Source organism: Mustelus asterias, chromosome 16 (assembly GCF_964213995.1).
Source record: "Mustelus asterias chromosome 16, sMusAst1.hap1.1, whole genome shotgun sequence".
NCBI lineage: Eukaryota > Metazoa > Chordata > Chondrichthyes > Carcharhiniformes > Triakidae > Mustelus > Mustelus asterias.
The window spans coordinates 37,916,733-37,941,008 of record NC_135816.1 but is presented as its reverse complement, the minus strand read 5'-3'; the positions used below and the strand labels follow the sequence as shown (position 1 = coordinate 37,941,008).

The 24,276-nt window shown below is 43.4% G+C and overlaps 1 protein-coding gene across 18 annotated transcripts in view; it reads right to left on the bottom strand.

Moving 5' to 3' along the window:
* LOC144505107 (myotilin-like) overlaps nt 1-24,276 on the bottom strand; it is a 117,035-nt gene that overhangs the window by 3,713 nt on the left and 89,046 nt on the right. For all 18 annotated transcript variants that reach the window (XM_078230936.1, XM_078230938.1, XM_078230944.1 and 15 more), the window contains 5 exons: nt 17,843-17,898; nt 7,858-7,993; nt 6,172-6,379; nt 3,564-3,729; nt 343-476 (listed from right to left, as the gene is read on the bottom strand). In XM_078230936.1, coding sequence (XP_078087062.1) covers nt 343-476; nt 3,564-3,729; nt 6,172-6,379; nt 7,858-7,993; nt 17,843-17,898 — 700 coding nt within the window. The remainder of the gene's footprint in view (nt 1-342; nt 477-3,563; nt 3,730-6,171; nt 6,380-7,857; nt 7,994-17,842; nt 17,899-24,276) is intronic.

The following is a 24,276-nucleotide window of genomic DNA, read 5'->3' as shown; positions in this document are numbered from 1 at the left end:
ACGATTGGTCTAGTTGGACCAAGGAGCGGCACAGGCTTGGAGGGCCGAAGGGCCTGTTTCCTGTGCTGTACTGTTCTTTGTTCTTAAAAAAAAAGTGTCAGGAACTCATGGATTTTTCTGTATGCAAAATTGCAAATCAAGGGCCTAATGCAAGCTTGATGCCTCCTTTACCAAATTGATCTGCCTTGAATATGGATGGCACCAGGCCAATTCTTTGACATTTGACGAATTATCTTTTGGAAGCAATTTGCATAAAACTGCATTTGAGCAAAGCCAGAAGGGGTTTGTGCAGGTTTGTCTCAGTTCTTAATTATTTCTATGGTGTTTTTGAAGGCAACTCACCGGCAATATCCAGTCTTGCTGTGCAGATTGCTGACCCAGCTTCATTTTGGGCAGACACGGTATACCATCCAGCATCACGTTTATCGACTGGGAAAATTTCAAGGCCAACTCTACCATCATTGCTATGGTATAGGCTGCCAATACAAAAATTAAAAACCTCAACATCAATTGCTACTAAAAGCATGTGCAGTAATTTTAATAATAATTTAAAAACCTACTTTTTTTCTGTTTGTTTTTATTAGGTTTTTTAAAGCTGGAAAATGTAAAACATTTCCATCTTAGGCATGAAGAGGCCAAATTTCCTTCCAACGCAATCATGATATTTACAATCCTATGTAGCACCAGTTGATGTCCTCTGGTACTGACCCAGAGTTTGGGAGTTAGTGAGAGGTCATCCTACAGAAGCAACCATTACTGTGCCTCATCTCTCATACCTCTCTGTCCACAATGGCTGCCCACCATTCTGATGCCTGTCCTAGATATCTTTTGAGCAAGTACGCCCATCTTGAAAAATTAATTAAGACAAGTCACATTTCTTCATGGTCGGTCCAGCCTGCTTCTTGACTTCAACCCGACAGTTGGGCTCACATTCGTTTAGCTGGAAACATGTATGCCTCTCTTCATTGCATTTTCCATCCTCCACCGATCACAGAGACCCTACAGTGCAGAAGGAGGCCACTCAGCCCAAAGAGTCTGCACCTGCTCTCTGACCAAGTATCTTATCCAGGCCCTCTCCCCTCCCGCTCTATCCCCGTAACCCTGCGCATTTACCATGGCTAATCCATCTAACCTACGCATCTTAAAGGGCAATTTAGCATGGCCAATCCACCTAACCTGCACATCTTTGCTTTGTGGGAGGAAACCAGAGCACCTGGAAGAAACCCACACAGACACGGGGAGAATGTGCAAACTCCACACAGACAGTCATCCAAGGCCGAATTGAATCTGGGTCCCTGGAGCTGTGAGGCAGCAGTGCTAAGCAGATGCACTAGCTCCTGACTTGTTTGGTTGGAATGGGAATTCCAAACAGAGGGAGACTCTACCCTCCTAGTGTCAATTGTCTGGTTAATGATATGCTTTAACTTCATTCTAAGATTAGGCTTCCTTCTCTACCAGATTAAACTTCTACACATTAAACTTCCATGCCAACCACCCTTGCTGCCCCAGTGCAGTTGCAAACCTATTGTCAAAGAACTCGGTGCAGGATTTCTGCAGTGGTTCTCCCAAACCTAATATTAGTAGATTGACAGAAACCAAAGAAAATCAGTGAAACTTTTAATTTAATTATGATTTAAAGACATGAAATTAGGGACAGGAGAGTAAATTGAATTAAAAATTTATAGAAAAGGAGTAGGAAATGCAAAAAAGTTACAGCTGAAATTCAATATTTGTAAATGGGAGGTTCAAGAAGAGAACTAATAATTATATTGTGAATATAAAAAGTTCAGTGATATGGAAAAAGAGGTTCAGGCTCATGTTCATAAGATATTAAAAGCAGAACCTCCATAATAAAAAATGTCAGGAAGTATAGAATGTAAAAATCAAGATGTTATGATGAATCTTGGTAAGGCTAGATTTGGAGTGCATTGTGTGTGTTGAGCTCCACACTTTGGGAAGGAGTTGAATTAATAGACTGGGTATAGCATAGCTTCATTAAGATGCTGTCTGGTAGAAGGAAATATACATATGAAGAAAGACTGACTTTGTTAAGATTGAGGCTGCAATCTCCATGGAGCCTACTAGTTCTGCACGACTTGGGAACATTGGAAGAGGGGTAGTTCCTTGAAACTGTTTCACTATTTAACTGGTTCATGACGGATCCGTGATCTAACTCTATATACCTGAGAACTCGAGGAGGTTGTAGTTGGAACGTTCATAATGACTTGTTTTGAAAAGGTAAGTGAGCTTTAAATTTACTAGTACTGCAAAAGTAAAAATGTCTTCAGATGTATTAGAGTACATTTTCCACTAGATAAAGTGCTCTTCTGTGTTGAATAACATTGATATTCAGATCTGACTGTGTCAATTGTCACCCACATTTTAATCTTTTCATCGACTGACAGCTCAAACATCTGTTTCCCTGCTTCAAAGCCTGAACAAATGTTTAGCTCTTTGAATTACATCAAAGTTCTGGAGCTGTTATTGACACAATTCTGCAATAGGATCTCATTATGAATGCATGACTAAGTTCCAAAGCCACTAATGGATTCAGCACAGCAGATGTTGTTGAGATAGCTGTCAATGGGATTTCAAGCTTATTTATATTGACCGCTTAATGTGCTCCTAGGAGGAAAATGTTTTAAGTGGTTAATGGGTGACTGTTTAGTTTGATGGTGTAATGAGCTCTTTGCAGGATTTTTTGTCTTTTTTTGAATGACTGCTTGTTTATGTATGATCATTTCAAAAACATCCCAGTGTTATTATAGGGCTCATGAGTTCTGCACATAGTGGATACTGGATGAGAGTGCATGGAAGGTGTTGGTGTAATAATGGGATATGAGGAAAGGGGGCAAGGGAGTGAGGGGGCAATCGGGGATGGACAGATTGGGGGGTATAAGAGATAGAGGGATGGAGGGGCTATGGGGTGGGGATATATATATGGGAAGCATGGGGGAATATGAGAGGTGGGTGGGGTGATGGTTTGAGGAGACATTTCTTCACCCAAAGAGTGGTGAGCCTGTGGAATTCATCACCACAGGAAGTAGTTGATGCCAAAACATTGAATGTATTCAAAAGGTGGCTAGATATAGCACTTGGGGTGAATGAGATCAAAGGTTATGGGGAGAAAGCAGGATTAGGCTATTGAGTTGGATGATCAGCCATGATTGTGATGAATGGCGGTGCAGGCTGGAAGGGCCAAATGGCCTCCTCCTGCTCCTACCTTCCATGTTGCTATGTTAGGGGGCTTCACACTCAGCTACCGAGCTGGGCTGAAGTCCCAGTAGATGGATGCAGACCTTTTAACTTGCCTGCTGCAGCACCTGCCCACCTCTGTTTTCGTCTGAGGCCTGTTTCAGGGGGCAGTGGTCTTGACTTCAGCCTGTTCCCGCCATCCCACTGTGAGAAAACATGGGTGTGCACCGCCAGACCAGAGGCAAGATTGTGATGTCGGGAAACGACCTGACTCATGATATAAAGGGGAAAACCCAGCCTCGGGTCTCTGAGTGGGCTATGCTGATCTCCCCAATCTCCCAGTGGAGTTTACAGTAATTGGTAATTACCTGATTCTGTTTGTGTTGTGCTTTATCATTTCATGATCTTTTCTCCAGAAGATTATTGGCTGTGGTGCTCCAGTCACCTGGCATTCCAACTTAACTTTTCCCCCTTCGACAGCTTTGGAATTTTGGAGCTTGTAAGTAAATTCTGGTACCAGTATTGCCCCTCGGACTTTAAAAAGAAAAGTTGCAACATGAGTTAGTAAACCACTGGTTTGATCTTTATGAAAGTTTACCTCTAGCAGCAATTTACAAATGTAGCACCTAATATCACAGCACGCTTCTAATCATAGAATCCTACAGTGCATCGAGCCTGCACCAACAACAATCCCACCAGGCCCAATCCCCGATATCCCACATATTTACCCTGCTAATTCTCTGACACTAAGGGACAATTTAGCATGGCCAATCAACCTAACCCGCACATCTTTGGACTGTGGGAGGAAACCAGAGAACCCAGAGGAAACCCATGCAGTCACGGGCAGAATGTGCAATCTCCACAGACAGTCACCCCAAGCTGGAATTGAACCCGGGTCCCTGGCGCTGTGAGGCAGCAGTGCTAACCACTGTGCCACCGTGCCGTGCAATGTCATTGTTTAGGACGGGTTCCTTATTGAACAACCAATGTATCTAACATGGGTCTAGTATTGATTTATCTCCCTGAGCCCTAAGCCATGGTAGGGGAATGAATCATAACACGTAGCACTGACTCATCAATCAAACTAAATTGGAGGGGGTAACTTGAACCTAACTCAATGGGAAATCACTGCATTTGAGCTGTACTCTGGTTTTATACTTCATTTGATTTTACTACTTAGTGTTTTCAGTAAAGCGAGTAAAATTTGGGTGTGCTTTGACTCAGCTATTCAATATGATCTGGTCAGTTTTTTGGTAGGCATGGTGGATAAAAATTACTCTCAAAGATATTTTAAATAATAGAATTAATTGCCTGTTAGATCTAGTGAAGAATTCAGCCTTTGCTATCACATCATTCCCCTACTTTGCCATAGCTCAAATGTACAAGGCTTCACAAGGATTTATAAAGTTGGGATTGACAGGGCGCTGAGAAACAGGAGTCAACCATTCAGCCACTCGAGCCTGTTCTACCCCCTATTCAGTAAGCTTATAGCTGATATGAATCTTAATTCCATCTGCCTAACCAAAGTCAATGGGTGCGATCTTACCGGCCATTCACTCCACACTGCCTTGAGGTCGGAGAATTTGGCACCCAGACAAATCTCCATTCACTGCAACGGGATGGAAAATCCTAACATTCCAGCCTAACTATCTCAATTTAGAAACTTTCAGTTGGCCTAGTTTCAATAGCTGTTTGGGGAAGAGGGTCCCAGAATTCCACTGACCCTCTGGTGAGAAGAAGTGCTTCCTGACATCACTCCTGAACTGCCAAGCTCTGTTCCTCAGCTTATACCCTCTTAGTTCTGAACTGGGAGAAAATAGCTTCTCATTCTCTACCCTATCAAATCCTTCAATCACTTTGCGCACCTCACTTACATCATCCTTTAACATTTACTCCAGGTTATTCAAGTCTGGTGTATCAGGTCAGTCCTCAAAAATATAACTTTCTAATCCAGATCATATTCTGTTGAATCTCTGCTAAGATTAGTATATCCTTCCTGAACTGAACGCAGTATTCTGGATGCAAGAAGCAAACTAGCATGAATTTCGACAAGATTCTCCCACATTCAATATTGTTGCAATTTGGGGTCTTTGAATATATGGGCCTTGAAATTTCACCACGCAACACTAGTGTACAAATAATTAGCTCTTTGTTTGAAATTCTTCTTTTCTTCATTAATTCATTTTGCTAAAACAGTGGAGTGACTGCCCGGATTTGTTGGGCTGAAGGGCGTTTTGCCCACTGGTCAGGAAACTGGTGGGGAACCTCCCCCATCAGTTCCCTGGGGGAGTCTGACTGAATCAAGTGGCCATCAGGCACTTAAGTGGCCACTGTCAGGCTGCCCCTGCAATTGAGGTCCTCAATGGCAGAAACTCCACCCGTTGAGATCTGTTAGCTAATCAGAGGCTAGCACCGACTCTTTGCCAACAGTGCCACCAGGAGGTAGTGGCAGCTGGCGGCAATGCACCCACCAGAAGATCAGGATCATCGTGGTACCAAAGGTGAATGAAGTCGGGATGGGGATCGCGGGGGTAAGGGTCACAGGAGAGGGGAGCAGGGAGGTCAGAGACATGGACAGGGGCTGGCTCTCAGAATCTGGCATCAGCCCTTCCTCCCTCCCTGACTTAATTGGGGAAAGTTTTGCGCCACCAGGAGACTGATAAGGGATTTCTCCCATGATTAAGTGGCATGTTTCCTGCTTTAACAGGCTGCATAAAATCGAATTTCGAACAGTTGCATTAAAATTCCTGTTACTCTCCCAAAATATAATTTTAGAGTCTGGATGTTAAATGATTTTTATTACCACCATCCACATATGTTTACTATAAGTAGGCATATTTGTCTCTGTTGGAAAGACTGTCTGAATAAATGCCAATTCATTAAGACCCTAAAATTGGGAAATTGTCAAACAAGGCATTGCTCCCTTCAATATAAGGACTACCTTGCATGATTTAAAGAATTAAAGAATACTCTCACCTTCTATTTCAAGGTGTATTGTGAACTTGCACTGGCCAGCGCGATTGAAAGCCACACACTCATATGTCCCAGCATCACTTTCCGTAACTGCGTCAATGATGAGTGAGTGTACACCTTTTCCAGACACAAGCATCTTATGACCAATATCTTGTTGAACAGATTGGCCATTTAAGTACCACATAAGTTCTGGAGGTGGCAATCCACTAACCTGTGAATGCACCAATAAATGTGCTAATTAGGGTTCTAAAATATGCAAGGGCAGAAATACGTATTATGCAAAGATTTTTGTACCATAGTGCAATAACCAGCAGGGCACCAAGTGTGAATGATGGGCGGTGCTGGTTAACGATGGGCGGTGCTGGTAAATGATGGGCGGTGCTGGTAAACGATGGGCGGTGCTGGTAAATGATGGGCGGTGCTGGTAAGTGATGGGCGATGCTGGTAAATGATGGGCAGTGCTGGTAAATGATGGGCGGTGCTGGTAAGTGATGGGCGATGCTGGTAAGTGATGGGCGGTGCTGGTAAGTGATGGGCGGTGCTGGTAAGTGATGGGCGGTGCTGGTAAGTGATGGGCGGTGCTGGTAAGTGATGGGCGGTGCTGGTAAGTGATGGGCGGTGCTGGTAAGTGATGGGCGGTGCTGGTAAGTGATGGGCGGTGCTGGTAAATGATGGGCGGTGCTGGTAAATGATGGGCAGTGCTGGTGCGCAAGTGCTTTTGTTACTGTTACAAGCCATGGTAAAATGTCTAACATTTGGAATTGTGAGTGTGGATTTTTTGTTTTCTGACCTACAATATAAAGAAGAATCTGGGATGGATAATCTTACAGAAACTGATATACAATTTGTATTGACAACACAAAGTAGACAGCAGATAAACTTTAAATTAACACAGACAATACTGGAAACACTGAGAAGGTCGGGAAGCATCTTGGAGAGAAATAATACATAAAAATTGATCTACAATATCCTTTGGTTTTGATGAAGGATCTGCACGGAAACATCAATTTGTCTGTTTGACCTGTTGGGGGTTACCATCATATTCTATTGTGGTTCCAGATTTCTAGCATCTGCAATTTTTTTTGTTTCAAACTCCAAATTATAAAATCCTGGGGCTGGTGTAAAAGGGCATAATTTAAAGGAGCTAAAAAGTAAAGTTTATTTATTAGTCACTAGTAGGCTTATATGAACACTGCAATGAAGTTACTGTGAAAATCCCCTAGTCGCCACACTCCAGCGCCTGTTCAGGTACACTGAGGGAGAATTTAGCATGGCCAGTGCACCTAACCAGCACGTCTTTTGGACTGTGGGAGGAAACCGGAGCGCCCAGAGGAAACTCACGCAGACACGGGGAGAATGTGCAGACACTACACAGACAATGACCCAAGCTGGAAATTGAATCCTTGCCCCTGGTGTTGTGAGGCAGCAGTGCTAACCACTGTGCCACCATGCCACTGGGTTTGAAACAGGAAAATTGGGGCTATTACTGATTGGCTTTTTAAGTCCAGGCAAACATATTCTACAATTATCAGCTTTAGATTTACATATTAACTGCCCAATAAATATGTAACAAAAACACAGATTGTCCCACTTTCTCCATTGGTTTGTCAGAAACAAGTATTTTTGTTTTGGCAGTAATTTTTACATCGGGGGAGGGGATTGGAAGATGTTACAGTTGGGATTCTATACCTTGCAATCTATTCTGCAGAGCCCATATTGTTGAATTGATATATTCTCATCTGGCTTCTGTAAAAAGCGTGGAGGGTAGAGCTTCTCTTGGACCGATGCGCTCTCATTTTCAAATTCTCTGGAGCCGTGCTTTTGTCTATGGAAAGATTAAATTCTTTGCATTACAGCTACTATCATTAAAAAGAACTCTTTGCTGCTATTTTGAAAGCTTTCCTGCATATATGGATTATCCCCCGGATCGAAATGGAATTGGAGACCTTAGAACAATCGCTTACAAATAGTTTTCAGCAGGATTTTGTTTTATTCATTCGTGGGGCACGGGCGTCGCTGGCTGGCCAGCATTTATTGCCCATCCCTAGTTGCTCTTGGGGGGCAGTTGAGAGTCAACCACATTGCTGTGATCTGGAGTCACATGTAGGCCAGACCAGGTAAGGACGGCAGATTTCCTTCCCTAAAGGACATTCGTGAACCAGATGGGTTTTTCTGACAATCAACAATGGTTTTATGGTCATCGGTAGACTCTTAATTCCATATTTTAAAAATTAAATTCAACTTCTACCACCTGCTGTGTCGGGATTCGAACCCGGGTCCCTAGAACATTAGCTGAGTTTCTGGATTAATCATCTAGTGATAATACTACTAGGCCATCACCTTCCCTTTGCATCACCTGGTACCTCATACTACTTTGCACATGGCACATTGTACCTGTGTGGCCTTGTATGAGCATCCAGTTCTGTTTCAATTTCTCCCAAATATTCCATTTCTTGTATTCTTACGCGTAAGCTGTTGTGTATTTCATTGAATAAGATTAACATATGCTCAACTGCAGGCACAGTAAAAAATCTCACAACACCAGGTTAAAGTCCAACAGGTTTATTTGGCAGCACAAGCTTTCGGAGTCTCGCTCCTTCATCAGGTGAGTGAGGAGTTGTGTTCACAAACAGGGCATTTACAGACACAAACTCAATTTACAAGATAATGGTTGGAATGCGAGTCTTTACAGGTAATCAAGTCTTAAAGGTACAGACAATGTGAGTGGAGAGAGGGCCAAGCACAAGTTAAAGAGATGTGTATTGTCTCCAGCCAGGACAGTTAGTGAGATTTTGCAAGCCCAGGCAAGTCGTGGGGGTTACAGATAGTGTGACATGAACCCAAGATCCTGGTTGAGGCCGTCCTCATGTGTGCAGAACTTGGCAATCAGTTTCTGCTCTGCGACTCTGCGTTGTTGTGTGTCGTGAAGGCCACCTTGGAGAACACTTACCCGAAGATCAGAGGCTGAATGTCCGTGACCGCTGGAGTGTTCCCTGACTGGAAGAGAACACTTCTGCCTGGTGATTGTCAAGCGGTGTTCATTCATCCGTTGTCGTAGCATCTGCATGGTCTCTCCAATGTACCATGCCTCGGGACATCCTTTCTTGCAGCGTATAAGGTAGACAACATTGACTGAGTCGCAAGAGTATGTACCGTGTACCTGGTGGATGGTGTTCTCATGTGAGATGATGGCACCCGTGTCGATGATCCGGCACATCTTGCAGAGGTTGCTGTGGCAGGGTTGTGTGGTGTCGTGGTCACTGTTCTCCTGAAGGCTGGGTAGTTTGCTGCGGACAATGGTCTGTTTGAAGTTGCGCGGTTGTTTGAAGGCAAGGCGTGGGGATGGCCTTGGCGAGATGTTCATCTTCATCGATGACATGTTGAAGGCTCCGGAGAAGATGTCGTAGCTTCTCCACTCCGGGGAAGTACTGGTCGACGAAGGGTACTCTGTCCACCGTGTCCCGTGTTTGTCTTCTGAGGAGATCGGTGCGGTTTTTCGCTGTGGCATAGTCTGTAGGTGTCTATTGCGATCCTCCTCATCTGAGCAGATCCTGTGTATACGGAGGGCTTGTCCGTAGGGGATGGCTTCTTTAACGTGTTTAGGGTGGAAGCTGGAGAAGTGGAGCATTGTGAGGTTATCTGTGGGCTTGCGGTACAGTGAAGTGCTGAGGTGACCGTCCTTGATGGAGATGTGTGTGTCCAAGAATGCAACCGATTCCGGAGAGTAGTCCATGGTGAGTCTGATGGTGGGATGGAATTTGTTGATGTCATCACCTAGTTGTTTCAATGATTGTTCGCTGTAAGTCCAAAGGAAGAAAATGTCATCAATGTATCTAGTGTATAGCGTTGGTTGAAGGTCCTGTGTGGTGAAGAGGTCTTGTTTGAACCTGTGCATAAAGATGTTGGCATATTGAGGTACGAATTTGGTCCCCATGGCTGTTCCATGCGTCTGGATGAAGACCTGGTTGTTGAAGGTGAAGACGTTGTGGTCCAGGATGAAGCGAATGAGTTGTAGAATTGCATCTGGAAATTGGCAGTTGTCGGCATTGAGTACTGAGGCCGTTGCAGCAATGCCGTCATCGTGGGGGATGCTGGTGTAGAGTGCCGAGACATCCATTGTGACGAGGAGTGCTCCTGGTTCAACTGCTCCATGTGTACCGAGTTTCTGTAGGAAATCCGTGGTGTCGCGACAGAAGCTGGGGGTTCACCAGGCAGGAGTGTTCCCTTCCAGTCAGGGAACACTTCAGCAGTCACGGGCATTCAGCCTCTGATCTTCGGGTAAGCGTTCTCCAAGGCGGCCTTCACGACACACAACACAGAATCGCTGAGCAGAAACTGATAGCCAAGTTCTGCACACATGAGGACGGCCTCAACTGGGATCTTGGGTTTATGTCACACTATCTGTAACCCCCACGACTTGCCTGGGTTTGCAAAATCTCACTAACTGTCCTGGCTGGAGACAATACACATCTCTTTAACTTGTGCTTGGCCCTCTCTCCACTCACATTGTCTGTACCTTTAAGACTTGATTACCTGTAAAGACTCGCATTCCAACCATTATCTTGTAAATTGAGTTTGTGTCTATATATGCCCTGTTTGTGAACACAACTCCTCACTCACCTGATGACAGAGCGAGACTCCGAAAGCTTGTGCCGCCAAATAAACCTGTTGGACTTTAATCTGGTGTTGTGAGACTTCTTACTGTGCTTACCCCAGTCCAACGCCGGCATCTCCACATCACAACTGCAGGCAGCCATTATTGAACAAGCTTTATTTACACTTCCCCAACAGAGAGGGCAGCAGAGAGGGCAATGTAACAAAATGTTCAGATCTTGCAATACACTACACATCTTCCCAACTTAAAAAATCTATACATTAAAATGTAAAATGGTGAATGCATAAAGGTTCCAAGAATGCAATATGATTAAATTAACATCCACAATACTAGAAAAGTTCACAGGTTGGATGGCGTACTTATTTTCATTGTAATCCCAGTGAAAACAGATAGGACCGATACTGCCAGAGTAATTTCAATGTAAAAGAAAAATATTTATCCTTACCAACAGAATGTGTTTAAGAAAAATATCATCATTTGATAAGAAATAATGAAAAGTACAACTTTATCCTTCTTCCTTCCCAAATATTGTCAATTAACCAATCTGCCTTCTTTCTCCTTTTGTCTGGGTACCTCCATCCATTCCCATTTCCATTAGCCTGACTCTGCTCTCATAACCTCTCTGACTAAACTTTGACTTTGACTACCAACCTCATTTAGTGGTTGAGACTGTGACATTGATTGATTTGTAACTGCGACTCACTTTGCTCTCTCAGTGGATTCTGTAATGTTGGCAAACATTCAGTTTCTTTTTGACTTTCACTTGGGATTGTGGGAAGAATTTGGACTACAGGAGGCTTATCATGGTCTCCCTTTGTCAGATTTCCTCTTTCAAGCAAATGACCCAAATTACACTGACTGAGTCATTCTCCAACCTTCACTAGATATGAGGATGCATCTTAGAACAACTCCAATCACATACTTATCACCTCAATTATTTTTTACCAGGACTCTCTGACCAGTTCTGAACTCATGCCTCATACACCATGACTCATCTCAATCTGTCTTACTTTGTTACTGTCATTGGGCTTAATCAAACTAATCCTTATGTAGGATTAAACACTAATGTTAAACACTAACTTACATAGTGTACAAATTGTTGTACACTGCGAGGAAATTCTGTCAGAGAACATAAAATTGTTTAACCTTTGTTGAAGAGAAACATCAAATTACTGCCTACCTTGTCACCTCACAAATAACACTGAAAAGACCTTTTCACAATCTTTGTACTACTTCCTGCAGCACCATTCAATGCTGGGTGATATGGTTATACAAGAGTGTATTTGACTACATTCTTACTGAGAAATATTTCAAATTCTTCTAAACTGTGGACCATTATCTGGCACCAACATCTCTGACAACCCATTAATTGCAAACCAACTTCCCAAAACCTAGTTTTGGCACATGTGGTATTGATAGACTCAACATTTATCTGCTTGCTATATATATATATATATCAAAGCAGCAGATTAGCTCAATTAGCTAATTATTTTGTTCATTTGCGGGATGTTGCTGGCCAGGTCAGCCATTATTGCCCACCTCCAACTGCCCTCCATTTCAGAGGGCATTTAAGAGTCAACCACATTGTTGTGGCTCTGGAGTCACATGTAGGCCAGAACACATAAGGACGGCAGATTTCCTTCCCTAAAGGACATTAGTGAACCAGATGACTGGTGTGGGTTCAAAATAATGCTAACAGTGTGGCTTTCATTCCCCTTCTGAGATTGGCCTGGGATCTGCCACCGTACCATGTACCTGTTAATGGAAGTCAAAGGCATACCAATACTGACAAAAACTGTCCAGAAAATTACTCAAGATGTAATATCAGCAGACAACGAGGCAAGAATCTTGTGGCAGAACACATATGACATGACATAGCTATTGACCAAAATAAGGTACTCTTTCCCTTCTACTTCAAAGAAATTGGCATGTGCTCATTCCCATGTTTTCCTTGTGTTTGACCGTGGAATGAAAGGAACTTTGGTTAGATCATTTCTCATTCTGATACACACTTCACAACTTTTCACCAACTCTTCAATATCTCTATCTACCTTTGGATACAAAAAATAACTTTTTGCTAGTGCTTTCATACAGTCCACCCCTACATACTTTTCATGAAGTTCCTCTAACAATCCCTCTCTAAAACATAATGGAATAATCACTCCTAAAGCCATAGGAGACAGCCTTGATCTACACTCAGTTCATTTCTACATGTGAAATAAGACCATAAGAAATAGGAGCAGGAGTAGGCCATTCAGCCCCTTGAGTCTGCTCCACCAATCAATAGGATCATGGCTGATCCAACGTTCCTCATGTCCACTTTCCTGCCCTTTCCCCGTAACTCTTGATTCTCTTATTAATCAATAATCTATCCATCTCAGGCTTAAATATACACAAGGACTCTGCCCGCACAACTCCCTGTGGCAAGGAGTTCCAAACACTCACAACCCTCTGAGAGAAGAATTTCCTCTTCATCTCAGTCTTAAACTGGTGCCCCTTTATTCTGAGGCTATGCGCTCTGATTCTAAACTCTCCCATGAGGGGAAACATCCTCTCAGTATTTACCCTGTCAAGCCCCTTCAGAATCCTATGGATGGAATTTTCTCAAAAAAATTCCAAGTGTTGAATGGCTGAGAAAATGGTTGGTTTTCTTGCCGGTTTTTTTCGGCGAGGTAGCTAATGGGAATTTATGGCACTCTGTGAATAACAGGAGATGTGAACCTCGCCAGTAGGGAAGTGGGTAGAACCTCAGCTCGCCTGTGGTGCCAGCTGCTAAATTCTAGGGTCGCCATTGCGCAGGTGCCCCCATGTCCCAGTATACTGGGAATGATGGAATTCCCCAGCATCACAGATGTCAGTCTTCAGCCAATTCGATTCACTCCATGTGATATCAAGCAATGGGTGAAGGCACTGGATACTGCAAAGGCTACAGGCACTGATAATATTCTGGTTATAGTACTGAAGACTTGTGTTCCAGAACTTGCTGCACCTCTAGGCATGCTGTTTCAGTACAGCTACAACAGTGGCATCTACCTGGCAATGGTGAAAATTTCCCAGGTACGTCCTGTACACAAAAAGCAGAACAGATTCAATCCGACCAGTTAACTTCAGGCTACTCAGTCTACTCTCGATTAGCAATAAAATGATGGCAGGGTCATAGGCAGGAAGAGGGAAGAGATCCTTCAAAGACAATTCGGGGAGTTAGGTCAGGAACTAAAAAGCAGATGCTGTAGGGTAGTAATCTCAGGATTACCCCATGCCACGTGCAAGTGAGGCTTGGAACAGGGAGATAGTACAGCTGAACACTTGGCTAAAGAGCTGGTGTAGGAGAGAGGGCTTTAGATATATGGGTCACTGGGATGTCTTCTGGGGAAGGTGGGACCTGTACAAGAAGGACGGGTTGCACCTGAATTGGAGAGGCACCAACATCCTGGGCAGGAGGTTTGCTAGTGCTGGTCGGGAGGATTTAAATGAGTGTGGCAGGGGGGTGGGAACTGGAACTGGAACAGCAGGCCAGTAAGTGTAGAGACTGGGGAAAAAAGTGCGACTGAGATAAACATAGCGCAGAGGAAGAGCAGGCAGAGGGAAGCCGCAGGGCTCAGCGGGTCTGTAGGTCTGGAGAAACAGGTAAGACAAATGAACTGAGAGCCTGGATTATTGCATGGAATTATGATGTTATTGCAATTACGGAGACATGGTTAAAGGAAGGACAGGACTGGCAGCTTAACATTCTGGGATATCGTTGTTTTGGACGGGACAGAAGGGGAAACAAATGAGGTGTGGGGGTTGCATTGCCGGTGAGGGAGTAGATCACAGCTGTGTTGAGGGAGGAGACATTGGAGGGACCTTGTAATGAGGCATTATGGGTGGAGCTCAGGAATAGGAAGGGTGAAATCACAATGTTGGGAGTGTACTATAGACCTCCCAAAAGTCCGCAAGAGACAGAGGAGCAATTGTGTAGTCAGATACTGAAACGGTGTGAAAAAAGCAGGGTAGTTGTGATGGGTGACTTTAACTTCCCCCATATTGACTGGGAATCCCTTATAGCCAGGTACTTGGATGGAGAGCAATTTGTTAGATGTGTCCAGAAAGGCTTTATGATACAGTATGTTGACAATCCAGCCAGGGAGGGGTCATACTCGGCTTGGTACTGGGGAATGAACCAGGCCAGGTGATCGATGTTTCAGTGGGGGAGCATTTTGGGCTTAGTGGCCATAATTCCAGAGGATTTCGGGGTAGTTTTGGATAAGGACAAGAGTGACCCTTGGGTGAGGGTGCTTAATTGGGTGAGGACCAATTACATCCAAATTAGACAGGAACTGGGGAATGTGGATTGGGAGCGGCTATTTGAGGACAAATCCACGCCCGGCATGTGTGAGGCTTTTAAAGGCCAGTTAATTGAAGTGCAGGACAGGCATGTCCCCACAAAAATTAAGGATACAAATGGTAGGATTCAGGAACCATGGATGACAAAGGAAATTGTAAGCTTAGTCAAAGGGTAAAAAGAAGCATATGATAGGTCTAGGCATCTAAAAACTGACAAAGCCCTTGAGGAGTATAGTGAAAGTAGGAAGGAAATTAAACAGGGCATTAGGAGGGCTAAAAGGAGCCTTGAAATATCTTTAGTAAAAAGGATCAAGAAAAATCCCAAGGCTTTTTATGCATATATTAGGAGCAAGAGAGTAGCAAGAGAAAGAGTAGGCCAACTCAAGGACAATGGAGGGAGGTTAAGCGTGAAACCACATGAAGTGGGTGAAATCCTTAATGAGTATTTTGTATCGGTATTCACCAAGGAGAAGGACATGATGGGTGTTGAGGTCAGGGATAGGTGTGTGGACGCTCTAGTGAATGTCAATATATTAAAGGAGGAAGTGTCGGGTATCCTAAATTGCAATAGGACAAGTTCCCGGGGCCGGATGGGATCTATCTCAGGTTACTGCAGGAGGCAAAGGGAAAAATTAACAGATATCTTCACATCCTCTTTGACCACAGGCAAGGTTCCAGAGGACTGGAGAATAGCCAATGTTGTTCCCTTGTTTAAGGAAGGAAGCAGGGATAATCTAGCAAATTATAGGCCGGTGAGCCTGACGTTAGTGGTGGGGAAGCTTTTGGGGAAAATACTGAGGGACAGGATATATGCACATTTGGAGGAAAATGGACTTATTAATGACAGGCAGCATGGTTTTGTACAGGGGAAGGCCATGTCTCATCAACTTGATTGAGTTTTTTGAAGAGGTGACAAAGAAAATTGATGAGGGAAGTGCTGTGGATGTAGTTTATATGGACTTTAGTAAGGCGTTTGACAAGGTCCCACATGGCAGACTGGTACATAAACTAAAATCAAATGGGGTTCAGGGTGGGCTGGCTAGATGGATACAGAACTGGCTTGGTTATAGAAGACAGAGAGTTGCGGTGGAAGGGTGTTTTTCAGAATGAAGGACTGTAGCTAGTGGTGTTCCACAGGGATCAGTGCTGGGTCCTCTGTTGTTTGTAATGTATAAAAATGATTTGGAGGAAAATGTGGGCGATTAGTAAGTTTGCGGATGACATGAAGATTGGCGGAGTTGCTGATAATGCCGAGCATTGTCAGAGGATACAATAGGATATAGATAGGTTGGAGACTTGGGCACAGATGGAGTTTAATCTAGACAAATGCGAGGTGATGCATTTTGAAGGATCAAATTTAGGTGTGAATTATACTGTAACTGGCAGAACCCTTAGGAACATTGACATATAGAGGGATCTGCGTGTGCAGGTCCACAGTTCCCTAAAAGTGGCAACACAGGTGGCCAAGGTGATTAAGAATGCATATGGCATGCTTGCCTTCATCAGCCGGGGCATTGAGTGCAGGGCTGGGAAATCATGTTGCAACTACATAAAACCTTGGTTAGGCCGCATTTGGAGTATTGTATGCAGTTCTGGCCACGACACTACCACAAGGATGTGGAAGGTTTGAAGAGAGTGCAAAGAAGGTTCACCAGGACGTTGCCTGGTCTCGAGGGTGTTGGCTATGAGGAGAGGTTGAATAAACTAGGATTGGTTTCACTGGAAAGATGGAGGCTGAGGGGAGACCTGATAGAGGTCTACAAAATTATGAGAGGCATAGACAGGGTGGATAGTCCGAGGCTTTTTCTAAGGGTGCAAGTGTCAATTACAAGGGGGCACAGATTCAAGGTGAGAGGGGTAAAGTTTAAGGGAGATGTGCAGGGGAAGCTTTTCATGTGGAGAGTGGTGGGTGCCTGGAATGAGCTGCCAGGGGATGAGGTGGAAGCAGCCACATTAGCAACATTTAAGAGGCATCTGGATGGGTATATGAATAGGGAGGTAATAGAGGGATATAGACCAAGTAAGGGCAGAAAGTTTATTTTTCGTTAGGGCATCGTGATCGGTTCAGGCTTGGAAAGCCAAAGGGCCTGTTCCTGTGCTGTACTTTTCTTTGTTCTTTGTGCTTCGTTCATCAACAGTGCTATAAGTGGCACTTGCTTAGCAATAACCTGCTCACTGACGTTCAATCTGGGTTCCGCCAGGGTCACTCAGTTGCTCACCTCATCACAGCCTTAGTTCACACATGGACAAAAGAGCTGAATTCCCCCCTTGTTGCTGTATTTCTGTTGTGTATTAAAAGATGATCAACAGCTAGCAGCCATTATTGAACTAACTTTATTTACACCTCCCTAACAGAGAGGGCAACAGAGAGGGCAATATAACAAAATGCCCCGACCTTGCAATACGCTGCCTAAACCTTTACCAAAATAAATTGTCTGCTAATCAAGTTCCATACAAAGAAAAGCTCAATATTTCCAGACTGGCTCTAACCAGCAGTTTTGAAGCATGAAATAAGGTTACCAGGGTAACTACGAGGAACAAATAACCTGCCGTAATAATCCTGCTGTGGTTAGTAGAATTATTGACTTCATAAAATTCACTCCTTCCAAGGCAATTTCTCTTTGATTCGTTAAAAGATATGGACTACAAACACTCGATGGTCCTGTGCCAAGCTTGAGTTCAATCAATGACAGCGGAGAATGAAATTCCCAATAAGAGAAGACTGTGTCTTACCTTTCTGCTGGTGACTGACATGACTGCCACCTTTGACTATCTGAAGTGTTTTGTTGCTGAAATAAAAAGTCAAATAATTCCGATGAAATTTTACTTGAAGTTTTTCTTTATACCACAAGCAGAAATTAGAAGGTATTTCTGAAACAGAAGAAAACCTTTAAACCGTTTTCCTATCTTAAAACAATGACTACAGTTCAAAAAGTACTTCATTGGCTATAAGGGGATGTCCCAAGGTTGTGAAAAATGCCATTGATAGCCACTATATGAAAGATTGTGAATTAAACATGAATAAATCTTGAATAGTACCATAGAATTGTAGAATGGTTACAGCAGAAGGAGACCATTCAGTGCATTGAGCTCTTGCCAGCTCTCAACAAGATCGATTTAGCTAATCCCATTCCACTTCCCTTTCTCTATAGTCCAGTAAATCTTTTCCCTTCAGGTGCTTATTCAGTTTCCCTTTGGAAGCAGTGATTGAATCTCCCTCCAGCACCCTTTCCAACTGTAAACTCTCTGATGTACCCGCAATCCTCCAATTCTGGGCCTCTGATCTTAATTGCTCCATAATTGCTCATTGTGTCTACATTTTACAAGGCCCTGTGCTCTGGATTCCTTCGCCAAACCCCTCCGTCGCTTGTCCTCTCTCGATGCCTTTTAGGGTCACCTTAAAATCTACCTCTTTGACCAAACATTTGACCATCCGCTCTAATATCTCTTTACGTGGTTTGATGACAAATTTTGTTTGATGCCTTTCCTGTGCAACACCTTGGGATGTTTTACTATGTTAAGCGGATTGCATTAATACGAGTTGTTGTTGAAAAGGCAGCTAATGGTACGGATGTGGCATTACAATGGCACAAGTTTCCGTCAGATTCCTGCTTATAATCTAAGGCAGGCCCAAAGTTTGGAACATTTAGTTCACTAATAAAACTTGGCTTTACGAAAGGTACAAGACTCTTATCCTGTTGTGGGTTTTAAATATGAAGAGTAGTCACTGTGTTATCGTTACGTTAGTCTATTCAGCAGCCTCTCGTTGAAACTTATCTGTTGCTGAATTTTAAGTGAGATAGTGTTGCTGAAGCTTGAATTACCACAAACATATGGATCATATTGTACCCTTCCCTCCACAGCTAACCGAGTGTTTTATGTAGCAAGAGAAAACGGAATGGTGATCTTTTGCTCAATGTAATAACATAAAATATTGACCACACAAAACTTCTGGCCTGGGAAGCTGTTGTTGATTGTATCACTGCAAAGGTAATTACATTCAGCTCTTGGCACCTATTAGGTGGCTGGATTTTAGAGTACAGAGTTAATTCAGCAACAGACACATGATATAATAGAGCCTGTCCAGGATAATTAAGCAGGCCAAATTTTACAGAGAATTAGAAATGACCTTGTCATTTTTATATTCCTGCCATAATGGAATACTGACATGGAATTTCAATTTGTCTGATAACCAGGAGCAGAGCTGAATCTTTTATCAGTCCTCCCACGGTAGTCTAATATTCATGTTGTTTCTGTTTAGCAGGAATAAATTGTGTACATAGTGTTCTTACTGTTCTCCAACAACAGCAATCACAGTATCACTTTTGAACTGGCACCCCTACAGCACATCACTGATAGCAACAGCAGTCATGGACAAATGTTGTGGCTATAGTTAGATTTCCCTAATGCAGCACTGACATTATAACTTATAGCCAAGTATTTTGTTACTCATTGGAATGGAGACTATTATAGTCTGTGAAGTCATACTCCAAGCTATTATTGCAGACTTAACAATGTTTGCAGTTACACTGATTTATATGATGGAAAAAAAATAATTTGCATTCTTCTCAGAATCCATTTGGCTGTATATTTAAATAAAGAATTTGGGGCTCTTGCAGATTAATTTAACAGGTGACCCAATGTCCCATCCTCTTTACATTGCACCGACTGTATTAGCTTTTCAATGCTCAACTCATTGAGTTGGCGCAACCAATGTTATGACACTTCTTTCAGAATTATGAACATAAGAATAACAGGAGGCCATTCAACCTATTCTGATCTGCCATTCCATTAGGTCACGACTAATGCACATCATAATTCCATCCCCTTGGCTTGGTCTGTAACTCTTAATTCCTGAACCCAGGGACCTGCAACCTGCAGCTCCAAAGCCTCATATAGCTCACCACAGGAGGCACGTGTGGCTCCCAACCATGAACAGTGCCAGTGACATTCTCCCCATGTCTGCGTGGATTTCCTCCGGGTGCTCCGGTTTCCTCCCACAGTCCAAAGATGAATGGGTTAGGTGTATTGGGCCATGCTAAATTCTCCTTCAGTGTACCTGAACAGATGCCAGAGTGTGGCGACTAGGGGATTTTCACAGTAACTTCATTGCAGTGTTAATGTAAGCCTACTTGTGACTAATGAATAAACTTCACTTTACTTTATTGCTCCAGCCCATTTTTATGGTAATTGAATGGTTTGTTTTTTGTAAACTTTTATAAACATTGATAGTATTCAATAAAGAACCTTCTTAAAATGAAAACCTTTAAAATGTTGGCAAAATGTGTCTCTGTCTTGTCTGCTCATTGTTACTGGCATTTGAGTAAAATCATTGAGGCTCTTGAAGTACTGCGTTTTGACTAAGTGTAAAATAATGGTTCCTCCTCCTAGCCTAAGAAATTAATCACATCTTTTATTTGACCTTTTTACCTAGGCTTTGAATATTCCTTTCAAACACCCGTTATTACAAATGGGATACTAAATAGGCAGCCCTGCACGACACTCGAGTTATGACAAATGGCACTTACATTTATTAATCGACACCCCATTTCAACTTTACAATGTTGGTTTTGCCATTCTGCAGCAGCCAGCTTTATGACTGGATAGGTGGAACAGTCTTTATTAGGTTGGGAACAAGTGATTTGTGCTGTTAAATAATTTGGCACAACCATCACGATTTTAATGCATTTATACATTAACGTTGTATTTAATATGTGTTCAGACTCATAGATGTTCAAGGTTAAATAGGCCACTAACAGTGATTGATGGCTTCATCATATCCTCTACACTAACCGAGGAACCTGTGCTAAGGTGTGTAGGCATTAACTGTCACCTCAGCGACTTGGCAGGGCAAGAGGTGAAAGTATTTAACACCGCTGGGTGCTTAATGAATGATTTCCGGCCTTGGGTCAGGAACCAATTCCCCATTTGTAACATTGTTCCTGTGGGAAAATGGGTTCCAATTTACAACATTTTGACTTACCAAGGGGTTTTCAGCAACCAATTGTGCTGTAAGTCCATGGACTGCCTTGAAGTGGATTTTTGTTTGATCACAGCAACCTGAATTCAACATACTCAGTGCACCAATGTGCAGAGCCTTTGTCCTTTTCACAGCCGTGCTATGAGGATTACAAATGATACTATACCAGCGAGGATAAATCATGAGCAAGAACCAATGTCTCAGTGTATGAATGCAAGATCTAATACTGTACAGAGTTTGGAATGTCCTAGGTCCGGTCCCCAGGCTAAAGCAAGTTAACTGATCTCAGCTTTCACAACATTACAATAGGCTAGAGAAAGGCAAAGTCAGCCAAACTGTTCATTTCTAATTGGCAACCAGCAACCTCTGCAGGGAAGTACAGATGTCTGGAAGTCAGTCGAGAAAACATTGTGTGAAGAAATTGATGAGTTGCTGGAGAGCAGCAGAGTTATGTTTCGTACCCAGGGAAGGGGAGGATAATGGAAATATCTTTCATTCTGTAGTAAAACACTGGGATAGTTGCTGCCTGGATATAAAACTGGCCAAGTGGATGTTGAAGGTCTGCTCCAGCGTCTCTTCAAGGCTGCAGAGAATTGCAAGAATGTCTGTGCTTTACGGGTGTCATTGACGGCTCCTGTCAGCTGCTGGTTATTGGATGGAATGGAGATCAGAGATAGCTCTCCTTCTGTATCCGTCATCTCACAAATCACACTTGCTGGACGGCACAGTGGTTAGCACTGCTGCCTCACAGCACCAGGTACCTGGGTTCGATTCCCGGCTTGGGTCACTGTGTGTGTGGAGTTTGCACGTTCTCCCCGTGTCTGCGTGGGTTTCCTCCGGGTGCTTCAGTTTCCTCCCACAGTCTGAAAGACGTGCTGGTTAGGTGGATTGGCCATGCTAAATTCTCCCTCAGTGTACCTGAACAGGCGCTGGAGTGTGGCGTCTATGGGATTTTCATAGTAACTTCATTGCAATGTTATTGTAAGCCTACTTGTAACACTAATAATAAATTAAAAATAAATAAATTGATCCGAATGCGTGCCCATCACCCCATCATTCTTGCATCAATATCAATTAATAATGTAAGAACTTCTTACATTGAAAATAAAAATGTACTGAAGTTATATATATGTTTATTACAGAAGATAAATGTTCAAAATTACACTGCACTGACACAGGCCACAGGCTATCAAAACTGCAAAAATGACAGGCAGGAAAAGACCATCTATCCATCCAGCCTGGTCCCTTCAGTTACGATAAAAGAAAAACAATGACTAGACACCCGCTATCTACCAGCAGCCTGGAAAGGCAATAAAACAAAAAATTCAAGGCCAATTTGGGAAAGAAACTATGGAAAATTCATCTCTAGTCCCTATAGGAATTCATAACACGCCCAGGAGCCAACAATGATCATACCTAGATCATCTGTATTTTCTTTACCTTTTACAAAATGTCTGTCTCTGGACCAGAAACTCCAGGGGGTGCAATTTTACAGCCCATCCTCCTGGTGGAATTTTCCAGTCCCGCTGAAGTCAACGGACTTTCGAACGGCTTGCCGGACTTTCGAACGGCTCGCCACACTTTCTGGCCCTTCCCCCGCCCGCGACGGGGCCGTAAATTTCCACCACAGGTCTGTTTTCAGAAAGTTAGCACTCACTGCACAAGCTGGCAACTTGTTCCAAGGGTTTACGGTCCTAACATCTAACCCAGCCCCACTCATACGTAACTTATGCACATGGCCATTCATCTTGCTCAATTCATTACGTTGATACCTCTGTCAAATCACCCTATTGCTCTGCAGGTCTGAACTGAATAGACCCAGGCTGGGACATTCTGGCGGCACAGGCAGCTTGCCATTGGCTGTCAGCGGGATGTTCCGGTCCTGCCAAAGCCTACCATGTTTTGTGTGGCTCGCCCGTCCCACCGCCGGATAACCCATTGTGGGGAGTCGCCTTCAGTGGGACGAGGAGGTCCCGTTGGCAGAAGGATAAGAGGATCCTGCCCACGGCAGGATTGGAAGATCCTACCGACGGAAGGACTGGAAGATCCCACTGATGAAGAACTGGAAGATCCCACCGACGGAAGGACTGGAAGATCCCACTCGCAGAAGGGTCAGAAGATCCCACCCCCAGCTTTTAAAATCTCTTTGAGTAATTCAGGTTGTTAATCTGGTGCGGTAGCATTGCCCCTTTAAAGGACTCTGGAGAGGCCATGCAGGAAGCCAAGCCAATCAGGAACAAGGTTGCGCATCCTGGGACTCAGTTGGAGCAGGGAAGAAAGTATACTCGTGCATTAGATCTGTCAGACCCTTATCTTGTATACATACTATATTAATAATAAATCATTCATTGTTGAAGCCACAATGAGTCGCTGTCGACTTTACTACATCTGGGAAGCATTCTTGTGCTGTCCTCTGAACCATTTTCAAAGCCTTTATATTACCCACCATATCAGGTGACCAAAACCAGCTGCACTATTCTAAATGCGACCTCACTAAGGGCTTGGTGAGCTTTGTTTAATATTCTAGAAACATGTTATTCACATGCAGTCAAATTTCCATTACCTCTACCGTTTGAGTGAAACATCCCAGCAATTTGCAGTCACAGTGAGCCCCGCCCCATTCTACATCCCTATTGTTCAGTAAATCTTTCTCAGGGGATTTATGAGCAAACATATAACTCATAATCTTGTTTACTTTATATAATGTACACTTTTTAACATTGTTCTGATTTTAGCATCATTTGTCGGTGTTTTCTTGCTTTTGCCTTTGTATCCATATTGGAAGCAACTGTTACCAATGTCAATATCTGACAGCATTTCTGGGAGCACAGACCAGCAAAGAAATAGGACCATGATGCTATTGGCGAAGTTTATGCGGACAATCACAATAATTTAAAAGTTCCTGTACAGCAAATGAGGTTTTAGTTCTTCATCTGAGCTTTTGCAAGCAAAGGACAGAATTTTAGTAAATTTCCATGAGGAAAGTTGAGTTGCCAAAGCATCATGCATCCATAACCAGTCCATCACGCAAACCAGCTTCCCATCCACTGACTCCGTCTACACTTGCCACTGCCTCAGAAAAGCAGCCAGCATAATCAAGGACCCCACGCACCTCAGACATACTCTCTTCCACCTTTTTCCACCTTCTTCCATCAGAAAAAAGATACAAAAGTCTGAGAGCATTTAT